Source organism: Diadema antillarum, unplaced genomic scaffold (genome assembly GCF_040938485.1).
Source record: "Diadema antillarum isolate AM-2024a unplaced genomic scaffold, OU_Dant_1.0 scf00000211, whole genome shotgun sequence".
NCBI lineage: Eukaryota > Metazoa > Echinodermata > Echinoidea > Diadematoida > Diadematidae > Diadema > Diadema antillarum.
The window spans coordinates 2,027,371-2,055,013 of NW_027271100.1; the positions used below are offsets into that span (position 1 = coordinate 2,027,371).

The window sequence follows — 27,643 nt, forward strand, 5'->3', positions numbered from 1 at the left end:
TATGCCCCCCCCCCCCTTTACAGAATTCCTGAATCCGCCCCTGAATGTACAAATTCATTACCTTTCTTTGATGGATGAACATGAGCTCTTCATGGGAGCCAGGCATCTTTGAATGTTCTAGATTAATGGTACTATTTATTTATTTTTTCTTTTTCTGGTCATCATTATCATCTTCAATGAAAAATCACAAATCTATGATTTTATTCAAATACTGTACTGTATTTCAATGTGTGTGACTGCTATTTTGAACCTTGCTTTTTATGTGAGATTACATCTCTTCCAGTCTAGTGCATGTAATTTTTTTAACAAAAGCTTTTGCTGTATAAGCCTGCTTGTTTATAAAGTACATCTACACATGTAGCTTTGTACACACACACTCACACACAAGTGGATGTGTGTGATGAAAGTGAATACATAGTGAAGTAGAAATTTGAGGGGGTAAAACTTACTAGAAACAATTTGCTGCACATGCTAATTTACTGTTTCCAAATTGAAGTACATGTAATTGCACCTTCATACACATGTATACATACATACAATTTGTACACACACACAGTCACACACACACACACACACACACACACACAGAAGTTGAGGTGTCTAGTGAAAGTACAGAACTGTACATGTACTGTAAAAAGTACACAGTATGCATGTTTACAGTATTATACAATGTAGCTCTATAATCATAGCATTATGATCAAAGCTAGATGAAGATGGTTTAAACCAGATGTACTGTAAGTTTTTTTTAGTATATTTATATGTTTATGATGGACAAATGATGTACATCTAAATTATAAAAGAAGGCATGAATCTTTCACAGATGCTGCATCTGTTTGTTAATTTTTTTCAACGATGGGTAATTAAGCTTTAAAGATTATTTCTATTTCTGTAAAGTACATTCAAGAGTATTTCTGTTGACAATTTAAAACGAGGTTGCTTTTGATATTTGTTGCTTAAAGAACTCTTTGATTGAGAAGTACATTCCAGTAGAATTTTGCTTTCTGTTACTGTTCATCTTCTCAGGTTGATAATATCATGGACTTCCTATTCACACCTACTGATACCTAGAAAAGGTATATTTGTTCAGCCAGTCCCAGTAAATAGTTGTATACTAAATGTACCATGTTTGAAGTTTGAAGTTTGAAGTTTGAAGTTTTATTAGCAACAACATTTGAACATGTACATTTTCAATCATTACACAATTGTATTTACATACATATATGAAAAAAAATACTTATCTATTACTCCTTTACAATAACATGATTAAATGAAGACATTTGAGATTTAAATGTGATACATGTAGCTTAATTCTACAGTAATACAGAAATATTCCCAAACAGGCAGTAAAATCGTCTGTAGAAAACAATAGTTATAGATAATTATAGTGTTTCTATTGATGACTATAGTCAGCCTGTAATGTTTTGATAATCACTACTTCATTGCTTGTTTTTAGTACCGCTTACGTGACACTAGATGCAGGACTATACAGTACAGAATACTCATCACTGATGGCTGTTTTGAATTAGGAGGATTAGAAGCAGCATAAGTTTTTGAATGCCTTGCTAGACATTATCAATGGACATTAATTTGAAGAATAAACCCTGTGATACAGCTAAAGACAGGGTATTGTTTTAGTTGAGATGGGGATTCAATTTTTAACTTTTTTGTGAGAAAATCAGAGACCACTTATGAAATATGAACTCGTTGAGGACGAGTCCTGAGTATACTCGGGCAAGTGTCTGTGGGAAATGTATGTTGTAGCAAAATCAGTCTGTCCTCAAAGGGTTAAAGAGCATACAATTCTGAGAGGGATTCAGAGTTTATTTGATGAAAATTGGTGTTCAAATGGCTGAGATATCCAAAACCAAAGCAAAACAAAGTGGTCCTAAATACATGTAGAAGGCGAGCTTCACCATTTGTCAGGACCGCTTTGTTTTTCGATATCTCAGCCATTTTAAAACCAAGTTTAATCATACAGAAGTTGAATTCCTCATATATTCTTTCATGTTTCATAAGAGGTTTCTCATCTCACACAACAAACATTAGAAACCTGAAGTCCCATCTCAACCACAACTATACCACCCCTTTTGATATTGTAAAAGGTCTCTTGTACCTGGTAAATATTGGTGACTATGAAGGATGCAGCTTGCACATGACATGGATTTTGGGTCATTTCAATTTGCCGTGTTCAAAAGATTTACAAATCATTTGTTTAAAAACGTAGAATTAGTGAAATACCAACATCACAAATATTTTACGAGTATGTAATATCAATCATATGTCATTACTGGTATATTGGTAAATTGATAAGTACTTGATTGATATTGATGTTGAGTGTAGCATTTCATGTGTTCATCACCATTTGATTGGCTTTTTATGACATACATTGTATTTCACATTTCAATCAAGTTAATGCCAATATCCATGCATTAGATTTCAATAAAAGTATCTTTTACATTGCAGTTTTCATTGAAATATTATGATTGCTAATTGGGAAAATTGCATATCCATGCTAGAAAATTGCTTAACTTTTCTTGCCAGGGATGTACATACGTATGATGCTTTGCTGTCGCTATCTTAGTAATGATCCTAATGATAACTACAGTCAACCTTGCTTTAAGTCGACCTCGCATAAGTCAAATACTTGCCTATGTTGAGGGTGTTTTCAAGTCATCTTCTCTTTATCTTTTTTTAATCCATCATGAGTCAAATTTTCTAAGTCAAAGCTATTTTTTCAGACCAAATAGATTCGACTTAGACAAGGATGACTGTATTTTACTATTAATGCTTTGTGGATGATGATTAGTGACATTATGCTACCAATACAAGTACCATTATTGTGACCTTCACTGTAACAAGCAGTACTTCATAGGTTGTAGTTGAAACCATATATATGTCATAGGCATGCAGAAATGGACTGGTTCTCTGTCAGCAGGAACTACATGAGGTATGTAATTATGTACACCATGAGACAACACACCATTCGATTAGCCTTGGTATTTCACTCAATTGTGATGTCAATTCGTAGAGCCAATAAAGATATTATTTTACAGTGTTTTCTGGCAGCTGCTGTGCCATGCATTTCTTCTCTCTCTCACAAATGTGTGACTACATGTACAATGTGAACATTCTGACTTTGTTGTACTCTGTGACTGAAGGTTTTTCTTTCACAACAGTCTCTATAATAATACACTGAGCTTGGGGGCTTTCATGAATTTGAGATCTGTAGTAACATGTTATTAGACATATTGAAATACCATGTTCTGCCAGTTGATACCAGTAAGAATGTACCCATACATACACATTTATTACAAATGTGACTGTTTTGTTCCATTTTACAGGGGGAAATGTAGGCAAACCTACAACAACATGTATGGTACATAGAAAGTGTGTTCATGTATAGCTCAGTGTAGGAATGCTATAATCAAGGTCTGCATAAGTGACAGGAGTGACGATGTTCATGTTTAAACCCTACCTGTTGTACTTCGAAATGCAGTGTAGTTGATCTTTTTGATTTGTACATTGCATCATAAGGGTTTAGAATACATTAATAACCAATCATCGCACAGTTACTGAAATATATTCAAAATACATGTAAATGCAAAACATATAAAGCATAATGTGAGAGGAGAGAATCTCACTTCATACACTGAGTCATTGTTTGATCTTGCTTATGGAGATGGTAATATTTCATGGAAGAAGAGGACATTTGCAGTATTTGGTTGTGCTTATTTGGACTCTGGTTCTACATTTAAAAGTAAAAAGAATAAAAATATTCAGCAACTGCAAAATCGATCAATATCTCCCTCCCATTCTGGTCCCAAAGTACTCGGCACTCACTCACACACACACACACACACACACACACACACACACACTGGGATGAGGGAAAAGAGCAAGAGCCATCAACTAAACGGGTTACTTAATTAAACTGCCATTTTGAGATACCTTGGACCCATTACAACTGAAGATATCGATCAGATATCATATTCTACACAGTGATAACATATGGACTCTTCACTTTGATATTGTGCTTGTGAAGATCTGTTATACTCATTCAAAGTGTCCCTATACAAACAAAGTGTGCAAAGTCCAAATCCAAAAGGTGTGTAAAGCTACCTAAAATAGTGTTTTACTAGGGTGATGAAGGCATCTCTATTAAGCGCTTATTTTTAAAGAATGCAGTGAAGTTTCAGAATGCAGTAGAGGAATGAATGTGTGTGTGTGTGTGTTTATTGTTGTGTGTTTTTATTGTTGTGTGTTTGTATCTAGCACAATGACTGGGTTCATGAATGAATGTGTGATTCTGCCCTTCGAAATTTTCTATGATGGATATAGTGTGCGACGAGTTGAGCGTTAAGAAATGTGTCTCGAATAAAAAATCATCCTCTATAATCATAAATACAAGAGAGTTTACACTACAGCAGGGGCCGCAAAACGTTTTGCAAAGTGGGGGGGGGGGGGGAACAAGTCTTCGTGGTACTGTACGTATAGATAGAAGTGGAAGAGAACCTTCAGGAGTGTGGATAATATTTCAAGTTCCGATTTTGGTTACGATGTTTTTTGTTTTGTTTTGATTTTGTACAGACTCCCCCAAAGTGTGTGTGTGTGTGTGGGGGGGGGGGGTACTCTCTCTCTCTCCTTCTCTCTCTCTCTCTCTGTATATACATTGTATGTAAGGGTTAATGTGCCGATTTTTCCCTTTCGTCCCAAAAAGTAAGTTTGTATGTGTGTGTGTGTGTGTGTGTGTGGGGGGGGGGGGGGGGGCTGCAGCCCACCCTTCCGTGGCCCCTGCATTGTTGTATCTAATTCACATTCGTGACGTTACGAAGATCTTTTCATCCAGCGCATTTCAGTGTCTGGTGAGTGGTGAGGCTTGTGACGGGAGTTTGACTGCAGAGTGATAATCGTAATTGTATTTTAAGTCCTTGCTAAAAAAAAAGTGGACGTCCCAAAGTAATAGTGAATTCCCCCACAAAAAAGTAAAAAATGCAAAGCGTAAAGGTTTATTGGTCAAAATCAATTGATTTTCATCGAATATGTCTTAGGGTCGTGGGTGTTTACCCACAAAAACCCTATGATATGTCATACGAAGTATTTTGGAAAAATTTATATTGAAATACAAGAAATTCATTGTAGGCCCCCTATAAATCATTTTATTGTCATTTTCACTACTAAAATCCAGGTTATTGTTGTTTGGTTGTTGTTGTGGTTTTTTTTTTTTTTGAAGAAAAATTTTGCCAAATGTAAAGTATAGTTGATAACAAAGCCCGAATCTCATCGTAATTCATACTTTGAATTGGTAAAGTGTGTATGATGAACAATTATCGCTGTATGACAGAAACTGGATGGGAAACCGGGAGAAACGGGCAAGCTACATGTAACACCAGACAAACGCCATCAGAGCCTTATCTCATTTCTACAATAATTATATAGAGATTGAGGCCCGCCATTCAGACTTTGTACTCTACAACCCCACCAAATTCAAACAATATGGGGCAAGAATGATGGTGTATCAGGATTACAATTAATATTTGGCATGTATATAGCCCCAGGACGTGCAATAGTTTTTCATAGTACAGTGTATTTTAGTTTTCATATATCGGGTGAAAATGTCCATTATGTATTGTACGTGCAGGTACCTTCGCTGTGCGTATGCAGTAATCGTCGCCAACACTGGGTGGGTGGGTGGGGGTCTACAGGAATGAGACGTATCTTTCTAATTCGCACAGGATTCAAAGGGCGAAATTGGCACCAGTCAAAATCATAATGTACAACTCACTGTACAAACATTTTCATGAGGCTACTGAATCTCACCTTCCTGGTTTCATTAATAATTCTGCAGCATAATATATAATCAAACAAGTGAAACAACAGCTTAAAGGGAACTGGTGATTAACCATTCACAGGAGTGAAGAATATAAACTGTAAGGAGCACCGACAGAGCATGCAGGGAGGAGATCCACCTCCCTGGACAGAGCGAATATATGATAGATAATCTCGAGAATCGTATGGGCTTGACTGTATGACTAATGTATAAATATCATAGCTTTCTAGTAGGCATTGATAAGCGGCATAATTCGCCACGTGATTTTTACGACAAAATGCAATGGTCCGCTACAAGTGAACTTTAGCATGATATGGCGTGAAATTGTTTACACATGGTGCAATAGAGCATGATGATTTGTCTGGTGATATTCAACTCCTATACCCACCTCTTTTATATGCACGCACACAGTCATACGGACTGAACCGGCTGCTATGCGTTGAGGTATGGGTATACACAGCGGGATACGATAGTTTCACCGTTGTGTCTTTTCATTGACTGTGGACTATACAGTGGCACAAATCAGGATTTGACTCTTTTTCCAGAGTTTTCTTCAACGACGCTGGTGCATATCTGGTAAGAAAGCAATGACAAGTCATGCACGATATAGTGTTCAAAACATTTTGACATTTAAGGTTCTGTACCATGTCTATATAACACTGTAAAGCTTTTCAGTGAGATTTATTGTCCATCGAGGACACTGTGCGCTATTCGTCTTCATACAAGATAAACGTAGGGCCTTATAGGCCTATTTGGAATGCTCTCTTTTGGAGATAGCTTTCGCTCGAGTTTAAAAGTCCAGTGCCATACACCATCACTATTATCGATAGGGCCTATAGCTTCTATACTCGCGGAAAAGAATTGCAGTGATTAATCTATATAATTTCATTCATGTAACCTTTCTTCTTTGACTGAGCTTGGTATAGGGCCTATTGTATAGGTCTATACCCTATACCACTGAGTGAAATATCGTGTCAATACTTTCGTGCATTCCCGTTGTTGAGATTGAGCGTCCTCAGAATGAACATATCAAACCCAAATTTTGGAGTGACCTCAGGGATCACTCAAAATTAGTAAAAAATGAACATTTTCACTCAAATTCACTCCAATTTCACTAAAAACTCACTCTTTTTTGTGTTATTCACTCCTTCAAGAGTGAACATTTTCACTCTTCTTTTTTAGAGAGTATATAAGCAAATAAATCTATGGTTGTAGTTCCGAGTATAATGACGAGGATAATAAGTTAACGTACGTCATGACCCATAGCAATATACTTATCGTTACATGAGAGTAAAGTCATAACCGATTCCTAATTTCATCAGCTATATGTTCTTCCCGTCCAACTGGAAGCATGCTACATCATTGGCACCTCCCAGAAATTGTCCTTGTTATCCAGGGGCGGATCTAGGAATTCAGTAAAGGGGAGGCGCCTTTACAAAATGGGGGGGGGGGGCGCACACGTCCCCCCCACATTCTTTTATTTCTTTTGTTTTAATAAAAAGATAAAGAGAAGGCGCGCGCCCGGTGCGCCCCCTCTGGATCCGCCACTGCTTATCTATGTATGCGTCGCAAGCATTTCCATCGTTCCCAATAGTTAAGAGAGAGATACATTTGTATGTGTATACGTGAGAGAATAGTTTACATATAGTTTGACCATGATATTTCGATATTGATTGAGTATCACAAGATCTTTGTCAAAACTATAAGAACTGCAATTTTAGTTTTTCCTATGAATGATCTATATCATTTGGACATGGATATGTTATGCCGAAAAACATGCGTTTGGGCACTCATAGGCCTATTGATCGTTTCAGATCTGTCGGTACGTTGATTCTGCTCATTATGTGAGGAGCCAACTGATTTCAATCAATCTATTATGGTACTATTTCAGACGGAGATGGCGGCCTTTCACGGTCCTCCCGTTCCGGACGCAAAACAGTCTACGGTCACTGTATCGGCAACCAAGATGCCCATTGGAACTACATTAGAAATCCATCTCAGCCTGCGAGGTGTCCGCGGAAACCCGATGGTAGCTCCCCAAGCCTTGTCTTCATTAGACCTTCAGATTGAGAAGCCTGGCGGTCGTTTGACCGGCCACGGCCTTCCAAATCAATTGTCGTCGGCGGGGATATGCGTCGTCCGGGTCAACATGAAAGACGCCGGCCCGCACAAGATTCACGCCAAGGTGTGCGGAAGTCACATGAAATACAGCCCCGTCACAGTCGTCGTAACGGTTGAAGGAAAACTGATCAACACTTACAAGCCACCGATGAACCAGCCTCATGATGTCATCAAGCATCAAAATGTCTTTGTCGTCACAGACAAAGGAAATAACCAAGTTCAAGTGTTCGACACTGAATTTCGGCCGGCCAACAAGTTCTGCTCGCCAGAAATGCCGGGCTTCGGTAAATTCGATCCCTTCGCTGTTGCTTGGACGGGACGCACGTTCGTAGTCACTGACATCGCTAATCACTGCGTTGTGGAATTCAGCAATTTTGTCCCCACCCAGGTGTTCGGGCAAGAGACTCTCCAACAACCCTGTGGTATAGCAGTAGCCCGAAATGGAAACGTGTACGTTTCCGATGGCATGAAGCACTGCATCTTTGTCTTTGACAAGCATCGGGAATGTATCTCTATCCTGGGCGGTCAGGGAACGGCGCTCGGGAGAATGGATACTCCGTGGTATATTGCAATCAACTCTCATCAACACCTCGTTGTGGGAGAATTCAAGAACCGCCGGATCCAGGTCTGGAATACGCACAACAACAAGGCACTGCGGATCATCGACGTCAAGTACAACGGCAAGTCATGGGACTGCAGAGGTTTAGCCGTCGACCACCATGACAATATCTACGTCGCAGTTCGAAGCGGCTTCATGCGAGGTTTCAGCGTGGAGACAGTTCTTGTGTACAGTTCCACTGGAGAGTTCTTGGGCAACTTCGGCGAAGGCTTCAACTACGTGAGAGGTTTGACCGTTACACAGGAGGGACAAAAGACAGTGGCCTATGTCGTGGACGGAGCCAATCACCGCATCATGGCATACGCGTTGTAATAATCAATAACTGATGATGATCATGCGTTAAATTCACTCTGTGGGGTGCTGTAGGAGCAAATAGAAAAGAAAGAGAAGATTGTAAAACGTTTAGAAAGTACAAAAAACAAAACTTTTGAAGGAGTTTGATGAAGAGCTCTTTTTTCTTTAACTGCAGGGAGAATATTCCATTGATTTAAGATGGGACTGATGGCGTGGGCAAGAGCTCGTGTGCCCCAAGTTGTTACCAATGTTGGAAATACAAGAAGGTCGCAGCTGGATGAGCGTTATAGAGATGTACCAGCGAGCTGTTGCATCGAGATGAGCAACAACTGAGTCAAACAATGAAAAATCAAAAGTAAAATCTTCAATATGAAATACGATGTCTGACCCTTAATCACTGGATTGATTTCAAAATGGCGCCGGTGTGGGTGTGTTTCTTGGATAGTGTAATGGTACGTGCTGTCGCACGTCGCCTTTGTTATAGTAATAGAGAACTGAGCTTGTGGTAAATTAGATATATTGGAATTCCCCAAATCAAGCCTACTCCTTTTTTTTTCTGATCGATCGATTTTCTGAAGATCGATTTGAACATTTTCTGATGATAAAGCAATTATTGTCAATATTGTATGACAGTATACCTCATGACCCTCCATTGCACTGTCGCATCCGGTGGCAATGTACATAGTGTAATTATAGTTCATGTAATTGCTCTTTTTTCTTTAACTGCAGGGAGAATATTCCATTGATTTAAGATGGGACTGATGGCGTGGGCAAGAGCTCGTGTGCCCCAAGTTGTTACCAATGTTGGAAATACAAGAAGGTCGCAGCTGGATGAGCGTTATAGAGATGTACCAGCGAGCTGTTGCATCGAGATGAGCAACAACTGAGTCAAACAATGAAAAATCAAAAGTAAAATCTTCAATATGAAATACGATCTGTGACCCTTAATCATTGGATTGATTTCAAAATAGTGCCGATGTGGGTGTGTTTCGTGGATAGTGTAATGGTACGTGCTGTCGCACGTCGCCTTTGTTATAGTAATAGAGAGCTGTGCTTGTGGTGAATTAGATATAACGGAATTCCCCAAATCAAGCCTACTCTTTTTTTTTTCTGTTGAAGATCGCTTTGAATATTTTCTGATGATAAAGCAATATTTTTATATGACAGTATACCTCATGACCCTCCATTGCACTGTCTTATCCGGTGGCAATGACATAATTATAGTTCATGTAGGTGATAAATGAACATGCCATTCTAATTACCCAGACAGCCTTGTCGCACAAATTATTTCCCCTCATTTTAACACCTATCCACATATGTCAAAATAAACATCTTATGCTAATGTCAAGCCTGAGGAAGTTTATACGAGCCAGGGTTAAAGCTCCGGATCTCCTGTGTAATCAGCCCATGGCTGGCGACAAGACTCTGAACTATTATTGATATGATGCCAAGTATCATACAGATGAATTGCAATGATAAGCGAATAACAAGATTGATAGTAATGGTGACAATAAAGACTTTACACTGCAAAAAGTCCGGTGTTCAATAGTGAACACCGAGCTGGTGTTAAATTTTCGGTGCTCATTTATGGTGTTAAATTAACACCTTCGGGTGTCATTTCCAAATTTTAAACTGTTTTTTGTAGAGTTTCTTAGTAACTGTACTTCTTGTTGATTTTTAATTTAAACAAGACGATCAAGAATTTTACGTTAAAATACTAGATTTTTGAAAAAATGTGAAAATAAATTTACACCAAAGTAACACCAGCTGGTGTGGTCTCTTGTTGAAGCTGGACGGGTGTTAAACCATTGATATTAACACCAACAAATATCAAATCAACACCATGTGGTGTAATTTTTGAATTAACACCAGTACAGTGACAAAATAACACCAGGTACAGTGTCAAATTAACACCACGAAGTGTCAGGTGAACACTTTTCAACACCATCACAAGTGCATTTTTAACACCTGTGGGTGTGGTCCTTTATTGAAGTTTGATCGGTGTTAGATTTAACACCCGTGGTGTTAAATCTAACACCGATGTTTTTACAGTGTAGTATGAACCATCTCTCTTAATTTAAGAATATTACGAAATATATGTCTTACGCTATTAATATGTCTTATGCGCTATGGTTGTACCCCCTTATGTTGCCGTTTTGTTTTTATGCTTAGACAAGATATCAACGTTCATCAACACGATAAAATACCATACCTGTACACGCATGACCCCGTAATAAATAGAAAGCAAAAATTCTCTTGGTTTTGATGAAACTGTCGTGCTTCTTTATGTATCCTTTAAACCGAAATGTATAAGATCGACTTTTATTTTGTCAGCATAATTATCAATAACGCAGGTATGATATACATATTGATTGCTAGCTTTAGTGAAGTCATCAAACAATCATCTTCCACCCGCTCCCTCCTCTTGTGTAATATAGTGAGGAGGGTCTGGGACATGTTTTGATTTGACATATTTTACCACATAGGAGGAACTTAAAAATGTAAATATGCGGTGTACCGTTGTCTAACAGTTTAGCATAAAGTATCTCACTATACTTCCAGTCAAATAGAAAAAGAGGCGATCGAATGATCTGCTATCTTCATCATATAGGGAACCTTAAGAGAATGCCACAAAGGAGATCCTGAGTGGTTGCAGTGTTTATAAGGATTACAGCAATAAAGTTACAGTCATTGAAGACAGAGAATGCAAGCAATAAAGAAAGAAAGAAGAAGGGAACAAACCTCATATTGAGAACAGGTGTGTCGAGAAAATTTACACACACACACATACACACACACACAAAGAAAAAAAACTGCACTTTCGGTGTTTTCGGCACTTCGAGAAAGAAAACGTAATTCTGACCAATATATTTGAACTACAGTGTTATGTTCATGTGTTTTATATAGTTGCAGAATGTGGAAATGTAGTTTTTATACAGCAATTTTCTTGTCAAAGTCATCTACATGTTGTAACTGATTTGCGTCCTTTTTTTAAATAATGGTTACACTTTACATAAGAGGGAATCACTGGTCGTATTTCATTATGTCACTGAAAAAATGAGAGAAAGACCGTGATAAAATATTTCTATCTTTGTCTCAATACAAATGGTCGTGTTATCAGACCAATCTGGGGTCCGTTTGGTCGTTCTTTTACGCATTATTCCTCCCCTCAATCTTTTTTATGTTATAAATCGTGTCTACACTTTTTTTTTTTCATTTGGAATGGTACAAACGCTTATCATGATAGTTTGCACAGTAGATATTCCGATAATGTTTTGGCATTGTTATGATTGTACCGTCAAACATCATTCTTTGAAATACATATACAGTAACATTTTACTGCATCGATGTAAACTGTGCGTTAGTATCTTTGATTAAAAAACAAAAAGCGATAATCGTGCTCTTTAAACTCAGTTATTGCCATTTTCACGTGGTGACGTGGTGGATAGAAGCATGCAGAGTTCTCGGGTTCCTATATGTTTGAATTGCAACGAGAGAGCTATATTCAGCCAAATGCGTGAAAGCAAGAGAATAACATGAAATACATATTAAGAACCTATCACAGCATGGCAACGCATGAGACGAGTAATGCGACAAGTCGTGACCCTCAGTCTCCCTTCTGAAATATTATACATGTATATTGTTCCAGTCTGTGTTAGGTATCTAAATAAACATTAATATCTCCGTCCCCATCTAGTCGGCTTTGATGTCTCGTCTACTGATATAGATGCCTATTATTCCAGATGAATACAAGTCTTGTGATAATTCAGACCCCGTTATAGTGCGTTCTGTTTTGCTCTGTGTTTGTGTAGATATGACCTGTTATTTTTCTTTGGTTTTGATTCAGTTTTGTCTTCTTTGGACTATTTGAAATCAAAATGTTTTATACCCAACGAATTTCAGTCGAAAGTAGTCGAAAATGCTAAAACCGTCTAACTAAGCCGACACACCCATACAGCCACATTTTTAGGAGAATGTAGCTCCTTGTTTTCGCTGTAAATCTGCTGTTTATAACAATAACAACGTGTACATCATGTTTCAGGGTTGTAACTGCAAGGCTAACAAACAACACCACATTTTTAATAGTATTGTAGAGTACAATAATCGTCGATTACTTTATGAGAGAAAGGCCTGAAAGTATAATGTCATTATGACAAAAAGAAGTACAGACTAAGAGTTCATTTTGCAACATCAAAGGAAATTCCGGCATGACGTAAATTCCTTTGCGTAAATTGCGTGCCATGCTTGACTACATGACTATTGTATTATGTTCTATCTCTATCTGCTTGTCTCCCACTTTAAGAAAACATAGTACACTAATAAAATTGTATTATGGAGATATGTTTGTTTCAACCGATTTGCTTTCATAATCCGCGGACATACATTAAACAATTCGCCAGACGGATTTTTCGCTATTATCACCCCGTAAATGAATTGCTCTGATTGTGTGTGTGTGTGTGCGTGCGTGTGTGCGTGTGTGTGCGTGTGTGTGTGTGTGTGTGTGTGTGTGTGTGTGTGTGTGTGTGACTAATGGTGATTTCTCATTTTCAGTTTTCCAAATGATTTTCCAAATGAAAACAAAGATAAACAAATCAAGTAAAGGTTATATAGAGCCGAATTTATCTAAACTGCATTTTCAGTTTCATTTCTCATGAAAAGCTACAATCTCGCGACAATTCTCTTTCTCAACAGAAAAAAAAAGTTTCTATAACACAAATTACCGAGACGCGTTCCTTTTAAATCATTGGTGTCGAAGGGGGAGAAAATCTCCAAATTCAATTTGATATACACAGCTAGACAAACATTTTGGTGTCTAATAGTATTAATATGCTTCAATGGCCTTGATTGTAAAGCATCAAACCTATGATCAGTGATCAGTTGCAGCAATGCTGGCTGCGTTTGGGAAGAAACCTTAAGAGATTTCAATCATCTACTCTGTAATCAATTCTTATCTCTTGGTCCAATAATGAACAAGATAATATCAAAACTCGTCACTTTAACCAATGTTTCCTAGAAGTATCTTGATTTCGTACACTCGGATGGTTATTTTCTGTTTCATTCTTATTCCAATGGCACATAAATACACTCGGTAAACATTTTGTACATAAACCTGTACTATATGTAACATTACATGACTTGTATATCCATACCGGGGTTCACAAATGAGCCCTTATGAGTAGGCTGATCGACATGTACCATGTATATAATATGTTTATATGTTTATGTTTATATTGTACTTTGTATAATACTCTATGATATAATGTCCACTATATGCACGAATAAGACGAGTTAAGTAATACTGGGGGGGGGGGGTAGATCATACGAAAGAATACAAACTTATAATGGTGCTTTGTGAGCTGTTTAGTGGAAACGCTCTAATTGTAGAGTGCAAGTGCATAATAATTATGCCCTGTCGTCCAATCAATACCAATACCGAGGAAATGTGCCCCGCCCCTTTCTAAAGGGCCGACAGACTCCTATTGCAGGTGGACGAGTATGCGCCGCTCCTCGCTGCAGCTATAAGCGGACACGGAGCGATACTCCGTTGCAACACGACGTTTACAACTACTGCAGCGTCACACAGGAGCTTTACTGATAGCAGCTGAGCAGAGGAGTCGAGCACAATCTTCAGTGAAATCTGTATAGGTGCATGTCACGTAATCCGGTAAGCGAAATCGAGTCGTTCACACGCCATATATTGTTCTAATTGCTGCAAAATAAACGTCTTATTCAGGCGAAATTACAGGCCGTGAAGATGTCAACGCGCGCGTGCATTTGCATATCATAAACCATGTTTCTGTTTCCAAAGAGGTTTAAGAGATGGAGCTCCAACGGGCTGTAATTATTCAATCTGTTGTCACCTTTCTATTGATGTACAAAATAATTCCACAGGTGCATCTGTGCCTTTGGTGACGGGGTTTGATGACGCCGTCTTGCTGAGCAATCTGAAGATTCATTTCGAACGTTCAATTAATATTGACTTTATTTTGCTTGTTTATCTATTACATGAAACGAAATCTATCTTAGTGATAAAGCACATTAAACAAAGATCAATCCCATCCAGATTATGTGCAAAAGTGTAAATCAGAGCTGTATCATGTGAAAGTGTTTAAAACTGTACCCTCTGGAAAGCTGATTTTACCACTTTTCCACTCAATTCCACCAAATAAAATTGATATCGAATAATCTTCAAGTATAATAATATTCTTTATTAATAGATTATCAGATTATTGCCCGGGCATACCCAGTTGAGTTATTTTCACTCTTATTTCACCATCTCAGCCCAATTTCTATTCGCGCATCCCAGTATCTTTTACCATTATATGATATCACCTATCTTTTATAAGTAAGGATGGCGAAAAGTAATTACCATCACAAAGGCATATCTTCCGTAGAAAGTGGCTGGTGATTATGCAATGAGACATGAGTGACTTCAAGGGCATGTGGCAAACTGGATCTGCTGCTAACATAGGAAAACGATTGACTCATGTCTCATTAGGCGTTTTCACATCAGCCCGATAAAAATCCAAGCTCGAGATATTTCTTAATAGGCGTTTTCACATCAGCCCGATAAAAATCCAAGCTCGAGATATTTTTCGCAGAAAATAGTCAACAAAATAGCGCGCTATTTCGAAACATCGGGCTGATGTGAAAACGCCTATTAACCCGTTCCATACGGGAACCTGGTGGCCTGTGTATTAAGTCTATGGGGATTTCAGAATCCAGTAGTGAACGGGTTAATAGGCGTTTTCACATCAGCCCGATAAAAATCCAAGCTCGAGATATTTTCCAATTTCCCAAGTCAGAAAATAGCGCGCTATTTCGAAACATCGGGCTAATGTGAAAACGCCTAATGTCCCAAGTCAGAAAAATAGCGCGCTATTTCGAAACATTGGGCTGATGTGAAACCTTTCTAAGGAAGGTATTTCTTTGTGATGGTAATTACTTTTCGTCATCCCTAATGGTAAAGACATGGGGATGCGCGAATAGAAATTGCAAAAAAACAACAACCAACAACAACAACAACTATGAAATGAGCATTTAAACTACTAAACTGGCAGTGCCCGGTTACTAATCTGATATCTGTTGATAAAGAATTATACTTGAAGATTACTCTACATCAGTTTCATTTGGCGGAATTAAGTGGAATAGTGATAAAACCGGCTTTCCAGGAGGGTACAGCTCTGATTTACACTTTTGCACATATTCCTAGAAGGGATTGACCTTTGTTTAATGTGCTTTAGCTTGCCCGGAAAGGTGTGACAGGGCCCAATCATGACTGCGGGTAAATATGATTTGCGTGCGCACCTCCGGGCGACTACGGGCGAGATACGTTCTATAGTACTGTCATATGCGGGCCATTTGCGGGGACCTCCGGATAGCAAAAAAAAAAAAAAAAAAAAAAAAAAGGTCTCCGCAAATCACACGCAAGGCTTGCCTGGAAAGGTGTGACAGGGCCTTAAGTTTTAAATCTTCTTTTCGACATATAGACGCTATGATATAGTCGTGTATTGTCCTCGTGGAGAGCAGGGGCGTCACCAGCTTTTTTTTTCAAGGGGGGGGGGGGTGCGTTTTGACAGTAAATGTAAACTGTGAGATTTTTTTTATTTGATTTATTGGCTCCTGTGCCATCATGTACATTTACACATACTCTATATATTGTACATATTTTATACATGTGATTGTATACATACACGAATCTTTCGCTATGAAGGACTATACGGGGGTACATTATGTGACGGTGTGAGATCCTCGGCGATGATCCATTCCGCTCCTTCAGTGCGGAGGGTGTGGGAGGGGGATACCCCCTCCCACGGTATGAACTTTTTGTAAAAACAAGAGTGCAAAAGTCGCGTTTACAGAGCATAGTAAAAATAGAAATACTATGAAGGACTATTACGGGGGTACATTATGTGACGGTGTGAGATCCTCGGCGAGGGAGCGAAGCAACCGAGCGGGAGAGGGTGTAGGAGGGGGATACCCCTCCCACGGAGGGACTTTTTGTAAAAAGAAAAAAAAAAGGAGAATTGCATAACAATATTATTACATGTGAGCGAGCGGAGCGAGCGAACTTGAAAATTTTGATATCTTACAATCCCAAACTGCGGTTTGTAACTATATTTTTTCGCTTTGGAAATGAAGGGGGGCCCACCGGGCGCAACTGCTGGCAATTACTGGCAGCAACATGAGGATAATGGCATAAGGATTAAATGCGAGCGAGCGAAGCGAGCAAGCTCGAAAATTTTGGCATTTTACAGTTTAAAAAATGTCGGTTTTAGCTACATCTTTTCGCTTTGAAAATTAAGGGGGGGGGGGGCGCGCACCGGGCGCAACTGCTGGCAATTACTGGCAGTAACATCAGGAGAATGGCAAAGCGATTAAATGCGAGCGAGCTTGAAAATGTTGACATTTTACAGTCGAAAAATTACCGTTTGTAGCTACATTTTTTTCGCTTTGGAAATTAAGCAGGGCGCACCGGGCGCAACTGCTGGCAATTACTGGTAACAACATCAGGAGAATGGGATAACGATTAAATGCGAGCGAGCGGAGCGAGCGACCTTGAAAATTTTGACATTTTACAGTCAAAAAGACTTCCGTTTGTTGCTATATTTCTTCGCTTTGGAAATTAAGGGGGGCGCACAGGGCGCAACTGCTGGCAATTACTGGCAGTAACATCACGAGAATGGCATAACAATTAAAATAAAAATGCGAGCGAGCAGAACGAGTGAGCTTGAAAATTTTGACACAGTCGAAAAACTGCCGTTTGTAGCTATATTTTTTCGTTTTCGAAATTAAGAGGGGGGGGGGGGGGGGGGTGGCGCACCGGGCACAACTGTTGGCAATTACTGGCAGCAACATCAGGAGAATGGCATAACGATTATATCGTCTGTATCACTTCAGTCAATCAATTTTCCTTACAACGTTTTTGTTACCCCAAGGTTCCACAATTATGTTTTCTCAATTTACTTTGTTTTGATTATGCAACCTTATTCTATGTTACCAAAGAAAGTGAAATGTTTATGTTCTTTTCGAAAAATGAAATAAAGTTTGAATTGAATTGAACTGAATTGAATTGAATTGAATAAAATGCGAGTGAGCGGAGCGAGCGAGCTTGAAAATTTTGACATTTTACAGTCTAAAAACTGCCGTTTGTAGCTATTCCTTTTCGCTTTGGAAATTAAGGAGGGGGCGCACCGGGTGCAACTGCTGGCAATTTAATACTGGCAGCAACATCAGAAGAATGGCATAGCGATTAGATACGAGCGAGCGGAGCGAGCCAGCGTTAAAATTTTGACATTTTACAGTCCAAAAACTGCCGTTTGTAGCTATGTTTTTTTCGTTTTGGAAATTAAGGGGGGGGGGCGGTGCGCCACTGGTAGTCAAGGATGTCGGTTTATGTTCATGATTGGGGGATGTATGACCAGCGAGGGGGCGTCGAAGTGACCAAGCGGGAGAAGGATGTCCAAAATTTGCACTTTAGAGCATCCCCTAATTGTTTTTGTTTGTGTGTGTGTGTGTTTTATACATGGAAAAGTTGGGAAATAGCCCAGGTCAAGTCTTATTATTGGCAATGCAAGGCATTTTAATATAGACTATAGTATGTAAAGCAACACTCAATGATCTAGCTTTGATATAACGAAGTGTACAGAGGTGTACATTCTACATCACATTGCGCAACATTGCAGCGACTCTTTGCCGTTCGGATGTTCTGAGTACACTGCTCCATCCTGCTTATCATTCAGAATGCCAACCAGGAATCATGCTGAATCACAATCTTTTATCGGCTCCGGGCTTTTTGAACAATGTTATACACTATTGATGCCTCTTTAATTATGGTTAAAAGAAATCTTAGAGAAAAAAATTTCTTGCTCACCCTTTCATGTCAATTTCAAAAGCAGTTTACCAACCCTTGAAAAGCCATTTTGATTTTTTTTTTTAACCAGCGGATTGGGGGGGGGGGGGCACGTGCCCCCCCCCCCCCCCCCCCCCCAGTTATGCCACTGATTGGAGACCTATAATGGGGGAGGGTGTGGGCGGGGTATCTCCCTCCCATGCAACGGAGCTTTTGCATTTTCTGAATTGATAATCCGTTGCACAATGAATGAAATATACCTTACGTATACAGTACGGGCGATAGATAGTAAACACGTGATGTATGTATAGCATCAGTGCTGCCAGAGCCGGGGTGCGATTGGTTTTTGTTTTTTGTTTTTGTTTTTGCTTTGTTTTTGTTTTGTTTTGTTTTTAGTTTTTTAATCCTGATGCAAAATTAAAAAAAAGAACAAGAAAAATAAAAAAAGAACAATTATTTAGCGTCCGGCGTTGAGGTCGCTCGCAGACTGAAGCGTGTTTTTTTTTTCTTTTTTTTTAAAGGTTCTGAAGGGGGGTGCGTTCGCACCCAGCGCACCCCCCTTGGTGACGCCCATGGGAGAGGATTATAAGGTAAGGAGGCTCATACGTGTAAGATCATCCTTGGATAGCAATCTCGTTAGAGCAAGGAGGTTTCAGAAATGGAGTTCCAACTATCTGTAAACATTCAAACAGTTGTCAGTTTTTTTTTTTAATGTACAAAAGAATTCCACAGGTGCATTTGTGACTTTGATGATCGGGGTTCGATGCCGCCGTCTTTCCGAGCAAAGAGATGTTTCCTTTAAAACGCTGACATAATTGGCAATATTTTGTTTGTTTTTGTATTAAAGGAATTAAATTTCAGCTGATAAGGCATATGAAAAAGAAAGTAACTCCTGTCCAGGATTATGTCAAAAAGCGTAAATCTGAGCCGTACGTTGTAAAAATATTTGAACTGCACCCGTACTGGAAAGTTAATTTTATTATCTTTCCGATCACTTCCGACATATGAAACTGATATGGTACAATCTTCAAGTGTAGTTCTTTATTCAATCGTTTGTTAGATTGGTGTAAAAACATGTCGAGTCGGGTAATTCTAATTCTTAGTTCATCAATTTTTGTGGAATTTTTATTCGCACATCCCTGTGCCTGTACATTTATATACTGTTCATGTTTCATAAGAAGGGACAGCGAAAAGTAATTACCATCATAAAGACATAATTATCTTCCATTGAGATTAACGAATCATGATGCAATGCCACATTCATGAAACAACTGTCTTCCTATCTGTGAGTCAGCTCCAGTTTAGCACATACTTCAAGTATTTCATAGTGGCGGCATCAAACATGGGATCAAAGGAATTAACACTGCTGTTACTCCATCTCGTGAACCTCTTTGGTTAGAGCATATAAATGCGTTCAGGTCTTTCATAAACGATCAAGTTATAGTAATTGAGTTTTTGGACAATAATTTGAAATCCCAAATCCGTACGCCGTCCCCGACCCTTTTTCCATTTTTTTTTATATACGTTAAAAAATAGATATCAAACGAATTTGGAAAACTTAAAAATGTGCTTAAACGTCGAAGAGCTATTCATAGAATTTTCAGAAGTCGAAGTCAAAATAAATTTTTACAAAGAATTATTTCATGATAAATGTATGTTCACAGAATTGAAACTGTTTCAGAATTGCAAATATTCAAGATATCTACAGTACCAGTGCGCATCAAAAAAAGGTAATCCAATTTTGGACGGCTATCATTTCTTAATTGTCAGCTATGGAGAGCTCAATTTTAGTTGCGAGGAAAGGGGAACTCCTCCTCTTTCCATTGATACCTAATTATGTTTACAGATGTCATGCATGACTGATTACATGGACTGTAAAGACAACAATGACAAATTGCCCTTTTTCCAAGTTTGAGTGTCACGTCATGAAGGAACAATGAATGTCTCACTGGATGAATGACATCTGTTAATGAAATTGGTCAGATTAACATGTCAGCCTGTACGAATGACGGCATGTTTGTGTGTATGGTTTCTTTGAACCTTTTATGGTCCATACCCTTCAACATGGCCATGTTGTTGATTATACTTGGTCACTCCCAGAAAGGTTAACCCATTATTCGTTTTCTCCCTTAATTCTCAAAACATGGTTTGTCGCTATGAGTCATGCGTGGAATATGAACAGAGAAAATGGACTCTATTGGTTGGCCTTGTGGGAGTGACTATTTATATAATATTGGATGGCCTTGAGGTTGATACAAGGAATTATCATCTATATAGGACGTTTTAGCGGCGCATTAAAAACGCGTATTGTAGTCCGCTCAATTTTTACCGTTCAATATCAGAGCTTATTGAACGAATCGCATAGACCAACGTATTAATTCCCCGTAGGCTACCGTTGTTACTTGCCGTTCAAGATCACACGATATTCAATTCTGTCTCGTTTATTGCGTGAGCGCTTGCTGAATGCGCAAACGGTTGCTACTAGTGCGCGTCATTTTTTCACAAGCGCGCAAACATCTTGCTAGTTGTTTGTTTCATACGCAGTTTTAGGGGCTTCCCCTTTTTAAGCGCCTGGGATGGGACTGCCGAGTCAACTTCAAAGACGAGTAGAAGCCGGGTAATTTTGTGCAGTTTATGCTTGCTCTGCTTGATTGTATAGATGATAATAATTATATTGGATGGCCTTGATTCATGGAAAACCACGGAATATTGCACTCGTTAGGGTCAATATTGCACTCATCTTCGATTCGTGCAATATTGGCCCTAACTCATGCAATATCCCCTGGTATCCCATTCATAGCCATCCAATATAATATAAATATTGGACGAGCTGTGCACAAATATTGGACGAGTCGAAGACGAGTCCAATATTTTGCTTAGCGAGTCCAATATTTCCTTGTATTAACCGAAAATAGGACATCCAATGTCATCATTATCATCCTACAGAGGATTTTAGCAAAGAATATTTTTATTTACCAACACAAAATTGTAGAAAAAAAACCCCGATATCTTAGTTAATTCGTGATTGACCAATCACAGACGTTTTCACTTCATATTTCGGGTCATCTCGTATATCTGAACCAATCACGGTGCAGTTTCTAAAAACTTCGGGGAATCCCCCTCTTGCCGTCCAATATTTTAGATATTGGTCACCTCGGCAAAAAATTATTGGTCGAGTTCAACAAACTTTCTAAGTGGGTCGGAGGTTATTAGGTGTGTCGACAAAAGAACACTTATACACTGCATTTGGGCTCTAAAAATCCTCTGTATGGATAATAATGCAGGTTATTGGACAGGTGGCCATGTTGCTGGTTTAATACGGACTATAAAATGTTAGAAGAAACCCTGAATACAAACCTAAACACAAACGCGCATTCGTACAGGCTGGCCTGTTTGTTAATGACAATTTCACTGACAAATCTCATCCCTTCAATGAGATATGCATTGTTCCTTCATGTGACACTCAAACTTGGAAAAAGGGCAATTTGTCATTGTTGTCTTTATAGTTCATGTGATCAGTCATGCATGACATTTGTAAACATAAATAGGTATCAATGGAAAGAGGAAGAGTTCCTCTTTCCTCACAACCAACATTGAGCTCTCCATAGCTGACAATTCAGAAATGGTAGCCCTCCAAAGTTGGATTACCTTTTTTTTTAATACGCACTGTAGAGCAATAGATAGTTCAAGACATAATGCTAATTTCTGTGCAATAACTATAAATCTGTAATCTCTTTTTTTTTCATAACACTTTATGGCAGGTCACTGCAACACTTTGAATATTGTGAAGCTTTAGAACTGCGCAGTTTATGTGTTCGGCGTAAATGATGTGATTACAAGATTCACAATACTCTATTATTATCATGTTGGACTTTTGCAGACGAAAATGTCATACCCCGGAGCTCCATCTGTTCCAGACGTCCAGAAGACGACAGTGGGTGTGTCGAGGACCAAACTGCCAGTTGGGTCAATGCTTGAGATCAGCATCACCCTGCGTGGGAGCCATGGAAACCCTATTGTACAGCCACAAGCTCTGTCCACATTGGATCTAGTGATGGAGACACCGGGTGGTCAGACAGCCAATCTTGTGGTTCCCAACCAGCTGTCTGCCAGCGGAATATGCGTCACGAGGGTGTCTTTGAAAGACATCGGGCACCACAAGATCCACGTCAAAGTCTGTGGCAGTGACGTAAAGCACAGTCCCGTCTCGGTCCTGGTCTGGGTACGGGGGAATTTGGTCAAAACCTTTAAGCCGCGTATGCACAATCCTCATGACGTTATTAAGCACGAAAACATCTTCGTCGTAACCGACAAGGATTCAAACCAGGTTCAAGTGTTCGATTCCAACTTTCGACCAGTCAATAAATTCACCTCTCCGCAAAAGTTAATGCAGGGCTCGGGTAAGTTTGACCCTTATGGCATTGCTTGGACAGGAAAGACTTTTGTTGTGACGGATCTCGCTAATCACTGCGTTGTGGAATTCAGCAATTTTGTCCCCACCCAGGTGTTTGGACAAGAGACTCTCCACCAGCCCTGTGGTATCGCAGTAGCCCGAAATGGAGACGTGTACGTTTCCGATTGCTTCAAACACTGCATCTTTGTCTTTAATCAGCAGCGCCATTGTACTGAAATCTTAGGCGGCCTGGGATCAGCGCTCGGACAGATGAATACGCCTTGGTTTATCGCAATGAATTCGCAACAACACCTGGTTGTGGCAGAATTCAAGAACCACCGGATCCAGGTCTGGAATACGCATAACAACAAGGCACTGCGGATCATCGACGTCAAGCACAACGGGAAGTCGTGGGACTGCAGAGGTTTAGCCGTCGATCACCACGACAACATCTATGTCACCGTCCGTAACGGCTTCATGCGAGGTATCAGCGTGGAGACAGTTCTTGTGTACAGTCCCACCGGAGAGTTCTTGGGCAACTTTGGGGAAGGCTTCAACTACGTGAGAGGTTTGACCGTCACACAGGCGGGACAGCTGAACACAGTGGCTTATGTCGTTGACGGAGCCAATCACCGCATCATGGCCTACGAAATGAGATAAAGAACGTACGATCTACTACGGAAAAATAATGAGAGCTATTTGAGCAATCAGTAAGAATTGTTTGAAGCGGAGTGCTATTTTGATCCCCATTCCAACAACTCTTCTATTGCTGACAAGATGCCATTTATAACATCTCATTACAAATTTGGATATACTTTATACTTGAAATTCTGCTGAGTAAAGTGGTTGGTACAATGTATTGATATCGATTTTCCGTCAAAATAATGATTTCATGAATTGCTGAGACTGCTCAAATGCAAAATGTGAGGATTTTTTTTTTTCGTGGAGCTCAGCTGTTTTCTTAAATGGGAAGTGATTTTGTTTGTAGACAATGCATAGCACTGTAATTTTTCGTTCTGATATGTATATTCATAAAATCCTACCATTTTGATTTCTTTGTCAGATTTGCCGCATGTTCTCTCATCTTATAAAGAGGTTGTTCTATTTTTTTTGTAGCTAAGTCATTATCTTAGGGAATGCGGTTCTTCTCCATGTGACAATTTCGATGGAAAAAATTTTAATTTGCTGCTGACATTAGCATTCGTTTTTATGTGTAGGGTATAGTGTGTGCTTACGTTTGCCGACGAATAATGATTGATTGTGAATTAATAAGAGCATTTTCAGTAAATATTACAAAATATTAACTCGCCTTATAATCACGATATCTATAGGAACCTTCAAAGCTATTTTTGCTGGAGATAGTATTTTTTTTTTTATTAACCTTTCCTTAGAGAGGAATATTCCCGTTGTCTTCGGGGAAACCTAGGGCCCGTTTCATAAAACTTGTCATCAGTGACAAGTTGTCATAGATGTGACAAGCTACTGAAATCCTTGCATCTATTTGGTTGAGAGCAAATTTGTCATAGAAATGTGGCATTTGCCACTGATAACAAGTTGTATGAAACGGGCCCCTGATTGATGTTGTGCTTTGTGCGGAGTCGGTGGAGGTATTGAATTCTCACAGAGGGCGGATGAACACTGTTCGTGCTTTAATATGCATACTATGATGCGTTGAAACTAATTGTTCCGCAGTTTTGCAAATACGATATTTTGCATTTGCGTCATGTGATTAAAAAGGAAAAGAAAGAATTATTCGTTCAGCTCCGATCTAGGCAGGTGCCATTTTTAGAACTTAAAGTCACATTCCATACTTTCATGTTGTACTGGTTAACATTGAGTAATTCGAGAAGGGATGATTATTCTTTCTTATGAAGAAGATATAGGCCTAGCTGGTTTATGGAACGTTCTTTGTTTTGAAGTTTTAAAGAGTCTGAACCATGACTATAAGACGCATGTAAATAGTGTAAGGTATTATAGTGATGTGCTCAAACCACAACATAATTTGTGTCCGTTATTAAATAATAAAAAAGTAACATAGACTGTATACCTGACATGGGTATCTCGTTGGCATGGAGACTATAGCTGATAACCTGGCGGCAACTCGAATCTTACTGGTTGTGGAGGCGTCTATACTGGAGACTAGCAGAGTCTTCGGAGAGTTGCGGGAGAATCGAACATCTAATTTGTTATTTTCTTTCCTGGAGACTTTCTCTAGTCTCCGACAGGTCTCGGAGACGTCTCTATCAGTTGCGGCCATGTTGCAGGGACAAATTATTTTATCTGCGTATGTTTTCAGACCATGCATGCGAAGGCTCATGGCGACTTACCCGGCAACAATGCAGAGAAGTCTCGGCGACGTGCGACGTTCTCTCGACTTCCGTGCGAAAGAGTTGTAACGGTAACCCTGTTTGGGGTTTTTGTTTTTTGTTTCTTTGTAGTCTTTCAAGTCGTGAAACGACTCCTCCAATGAGATAAAGCCCTTTGGAGAGGCATTTTCTTATGAGGAGGTAAACAGAAACAGATTGCATGTTTCAATCTCATAGGTTGAATTACACGCCATCTTGGTGATCTGAAATACTTGTTGATGATGAAACGTAGGACTCTGTCATTGAGATGTAATGATTGCATGCCAAAAATGGCGTGTCATGTATATTCCGATGGTACTGGCCAAAATAAGTACTATACTTTGTAATATATAGAGTTTAGTAGATTCCAATGATTTTTCCTATTATTTTCATGTCCGATTTTATTACATTGAAACATTCACGGTTTGCTAGCATTTTCTGTGCACATGCAGAGTCACAATGAACAAAAGTAAATGTACTCGATTTGTATGCCTATAGGCCTACGTATATATATATATAATACATATCACGTGATCGATTACCAATCGTTAGGACATCTTTCATATAGTGGGTCTTACATTGTTGTATCCACTTGCAAACACCCGTTCATCTTGTTATGTGACTACTGTATGATGCGACTGCTTCTTCAAGCTGTATGCCGTTGATCAAATGCTATTTGTTCGGTACTGTTTTCTGGGATATATAATATTAGAACTGATTGACAAATTACCCTATCTAGATCGACGTGAATAATTTTAAGTCAATGTAGGGTAATTTATCAATCAGTTGCAATGGAAACACTTCGACGGAAGAATTTCATGAATTTGAATACATTATGATATTGTTCTTGAAATGCAAGCAGTGGCATATTTTACAGTGAATGCGTAGGACAAAAACAACTCTTCCTATATCCGGATCCCTCATTCTTGGTGTTTGTTTGTTTGTTTTTTCGTCTTTATACATTCCAACTTGTGTCGTCCTTTCAGGTCAAATGACATTTAAAATACTTTGAGATTTACGTTATTTGTTCTACGTGTGTGTATTCCGTTCTTCTAGTTAAAATAAAAATGTTACAAGGCATATTATGTTCAGAGGCTCTTGTCCAAGTCATGCGATTTGCTTATTGGTAACTGACTATCTCCCCCACCTGTACACTTAAAGATCAGTATAATGAAAATCATGCATTATTTCACACGATAATATACTTGTTAATCTTGTTTATATTTTCATGGCTTGTGAAAAAATATGTTTGATATTGTTATACTTATTTTCCGTTATGTACAAGTGGAGAAATAAAAGTTACTGAAACTGAAACTGAAATTGAAGTTACACGCATTGTACAAGTGGTTTATATCTTATACAATGTACTAATACTATATAACTGTATGAAGATGTACATGAGCTAACAACCTTTAGTTGAATGAGAGATTATCATTGTGTCGAACTCTCAATAGGCAATATATACTTTCCATAACAATCTGTTCTCTCATGTCTCTCTTTTCTCCCCTCTCTCTTACACACACACACACACACACACACACACACACACACACACACACAGGGTCCCGCACTTTATTTTGTTTCCTTCTATATAGAGGCAAATCTGCCAGAGTCGAAAGGTCGTTGGTTTCGTATTGCGGTACGTGATCCGTAATTAAAGGCACCGCATGAATGATGGAAATTGAAATTATATAAGAAGTGATGGCTATCCGAATCTGAATAATGCAAGATCTTTCAGGGTTTTGCAATGTTCAAGATAACCGCCAAAATAGAAGCTGGAAATCAAATATATTTCCTTAAGTGCAAATGATACAACATTTTGTAGTTTTTTAAAACAAATTTGCAATGCTAACAAAAAGGCGTCTTGCACATCTTTATTTGATAGCCGTCACACATGCCAAATTTTGGGTTAATTGCTCAAAAAATGAGAGAGAAGTTAGATCCCAAAGTTTTTTTTTTTTACTGAGAATATGCTCTTGCCATGGCAACGCATTAATGTTATAATGATAATAATAATGATAAAAGGTGTTCCGCACATCTAACTTTGATGGCGGTCACACATGCTAAATTTGGGGTCAAGTGTTCAAAAAATGAGAGAGTACACTGCAGTTCGATCCACAACATTTTGTAAGATTTTTTTTTTTAATTGCCTTTGCCATAGCAACGCATTATCGAATACTAACGAAAAAGA

The 27,643-nt window shown here is 38.9% G+C and overlaps 2 protein-coding genes across 2 annotated transcripts; both read left to right on the top strand.

Annotated features, from left to right (window-relative positions):
- Positions 1–6,106: 6,106 nt before the first annotated feature.
- LOC139724346 (uncharacterized) lies at positions 6,107–13,143 on the top strand. The gene is made up of 2 exons (XM_071635498.1): positions 6,107–6,403; positions 7,719–13,143. Exon 2 carries the CDS (start codon positions 7,725–7,727, stop codon positions 8,877–8,879), a length of 1,155 nt encoding a protein of 384 aa, XP_071491599.1. The 5' UTR covers positions 6,107–6,403; positions 7,719–7,724; the 3' UTR covers positions 8,880–13,143.
- A 9,457-nt stretch (positions 13,144–22,600) lies between these two features.
- Positions 22,601–23,767, top strand: LOC139724367 (uncharacterized). The gene has a single exon (XM_071635518.1). The coding sequence runs from the start codon at positions 22,601–22,603 to the stop codon at positions 23,765–23,767; it is 1,167 nt and encodes a 388-aa protein (XP_071491619.1).
- Positions 23,768–27,643: the final 3,876 nt, after the last annotated feature.

What these genes read in the sequence shown, in the direction of transcription:
- LOC139724346 (XM_071635498.1), top strand. Translation starts at nt 7,725, where the DNA reads ATGGCGGCCTTTCACGGTCCTCCCGTTCCGGACGCAAAACAGTCTACG.
- LOC139724367 (XM_071635518.1), top strand. Translation starts at nt 22,601, where the DNA reads ATGTCATACCCCGGAGCTCCATCTGTTCCAGACGTCCAGAAGACGACA.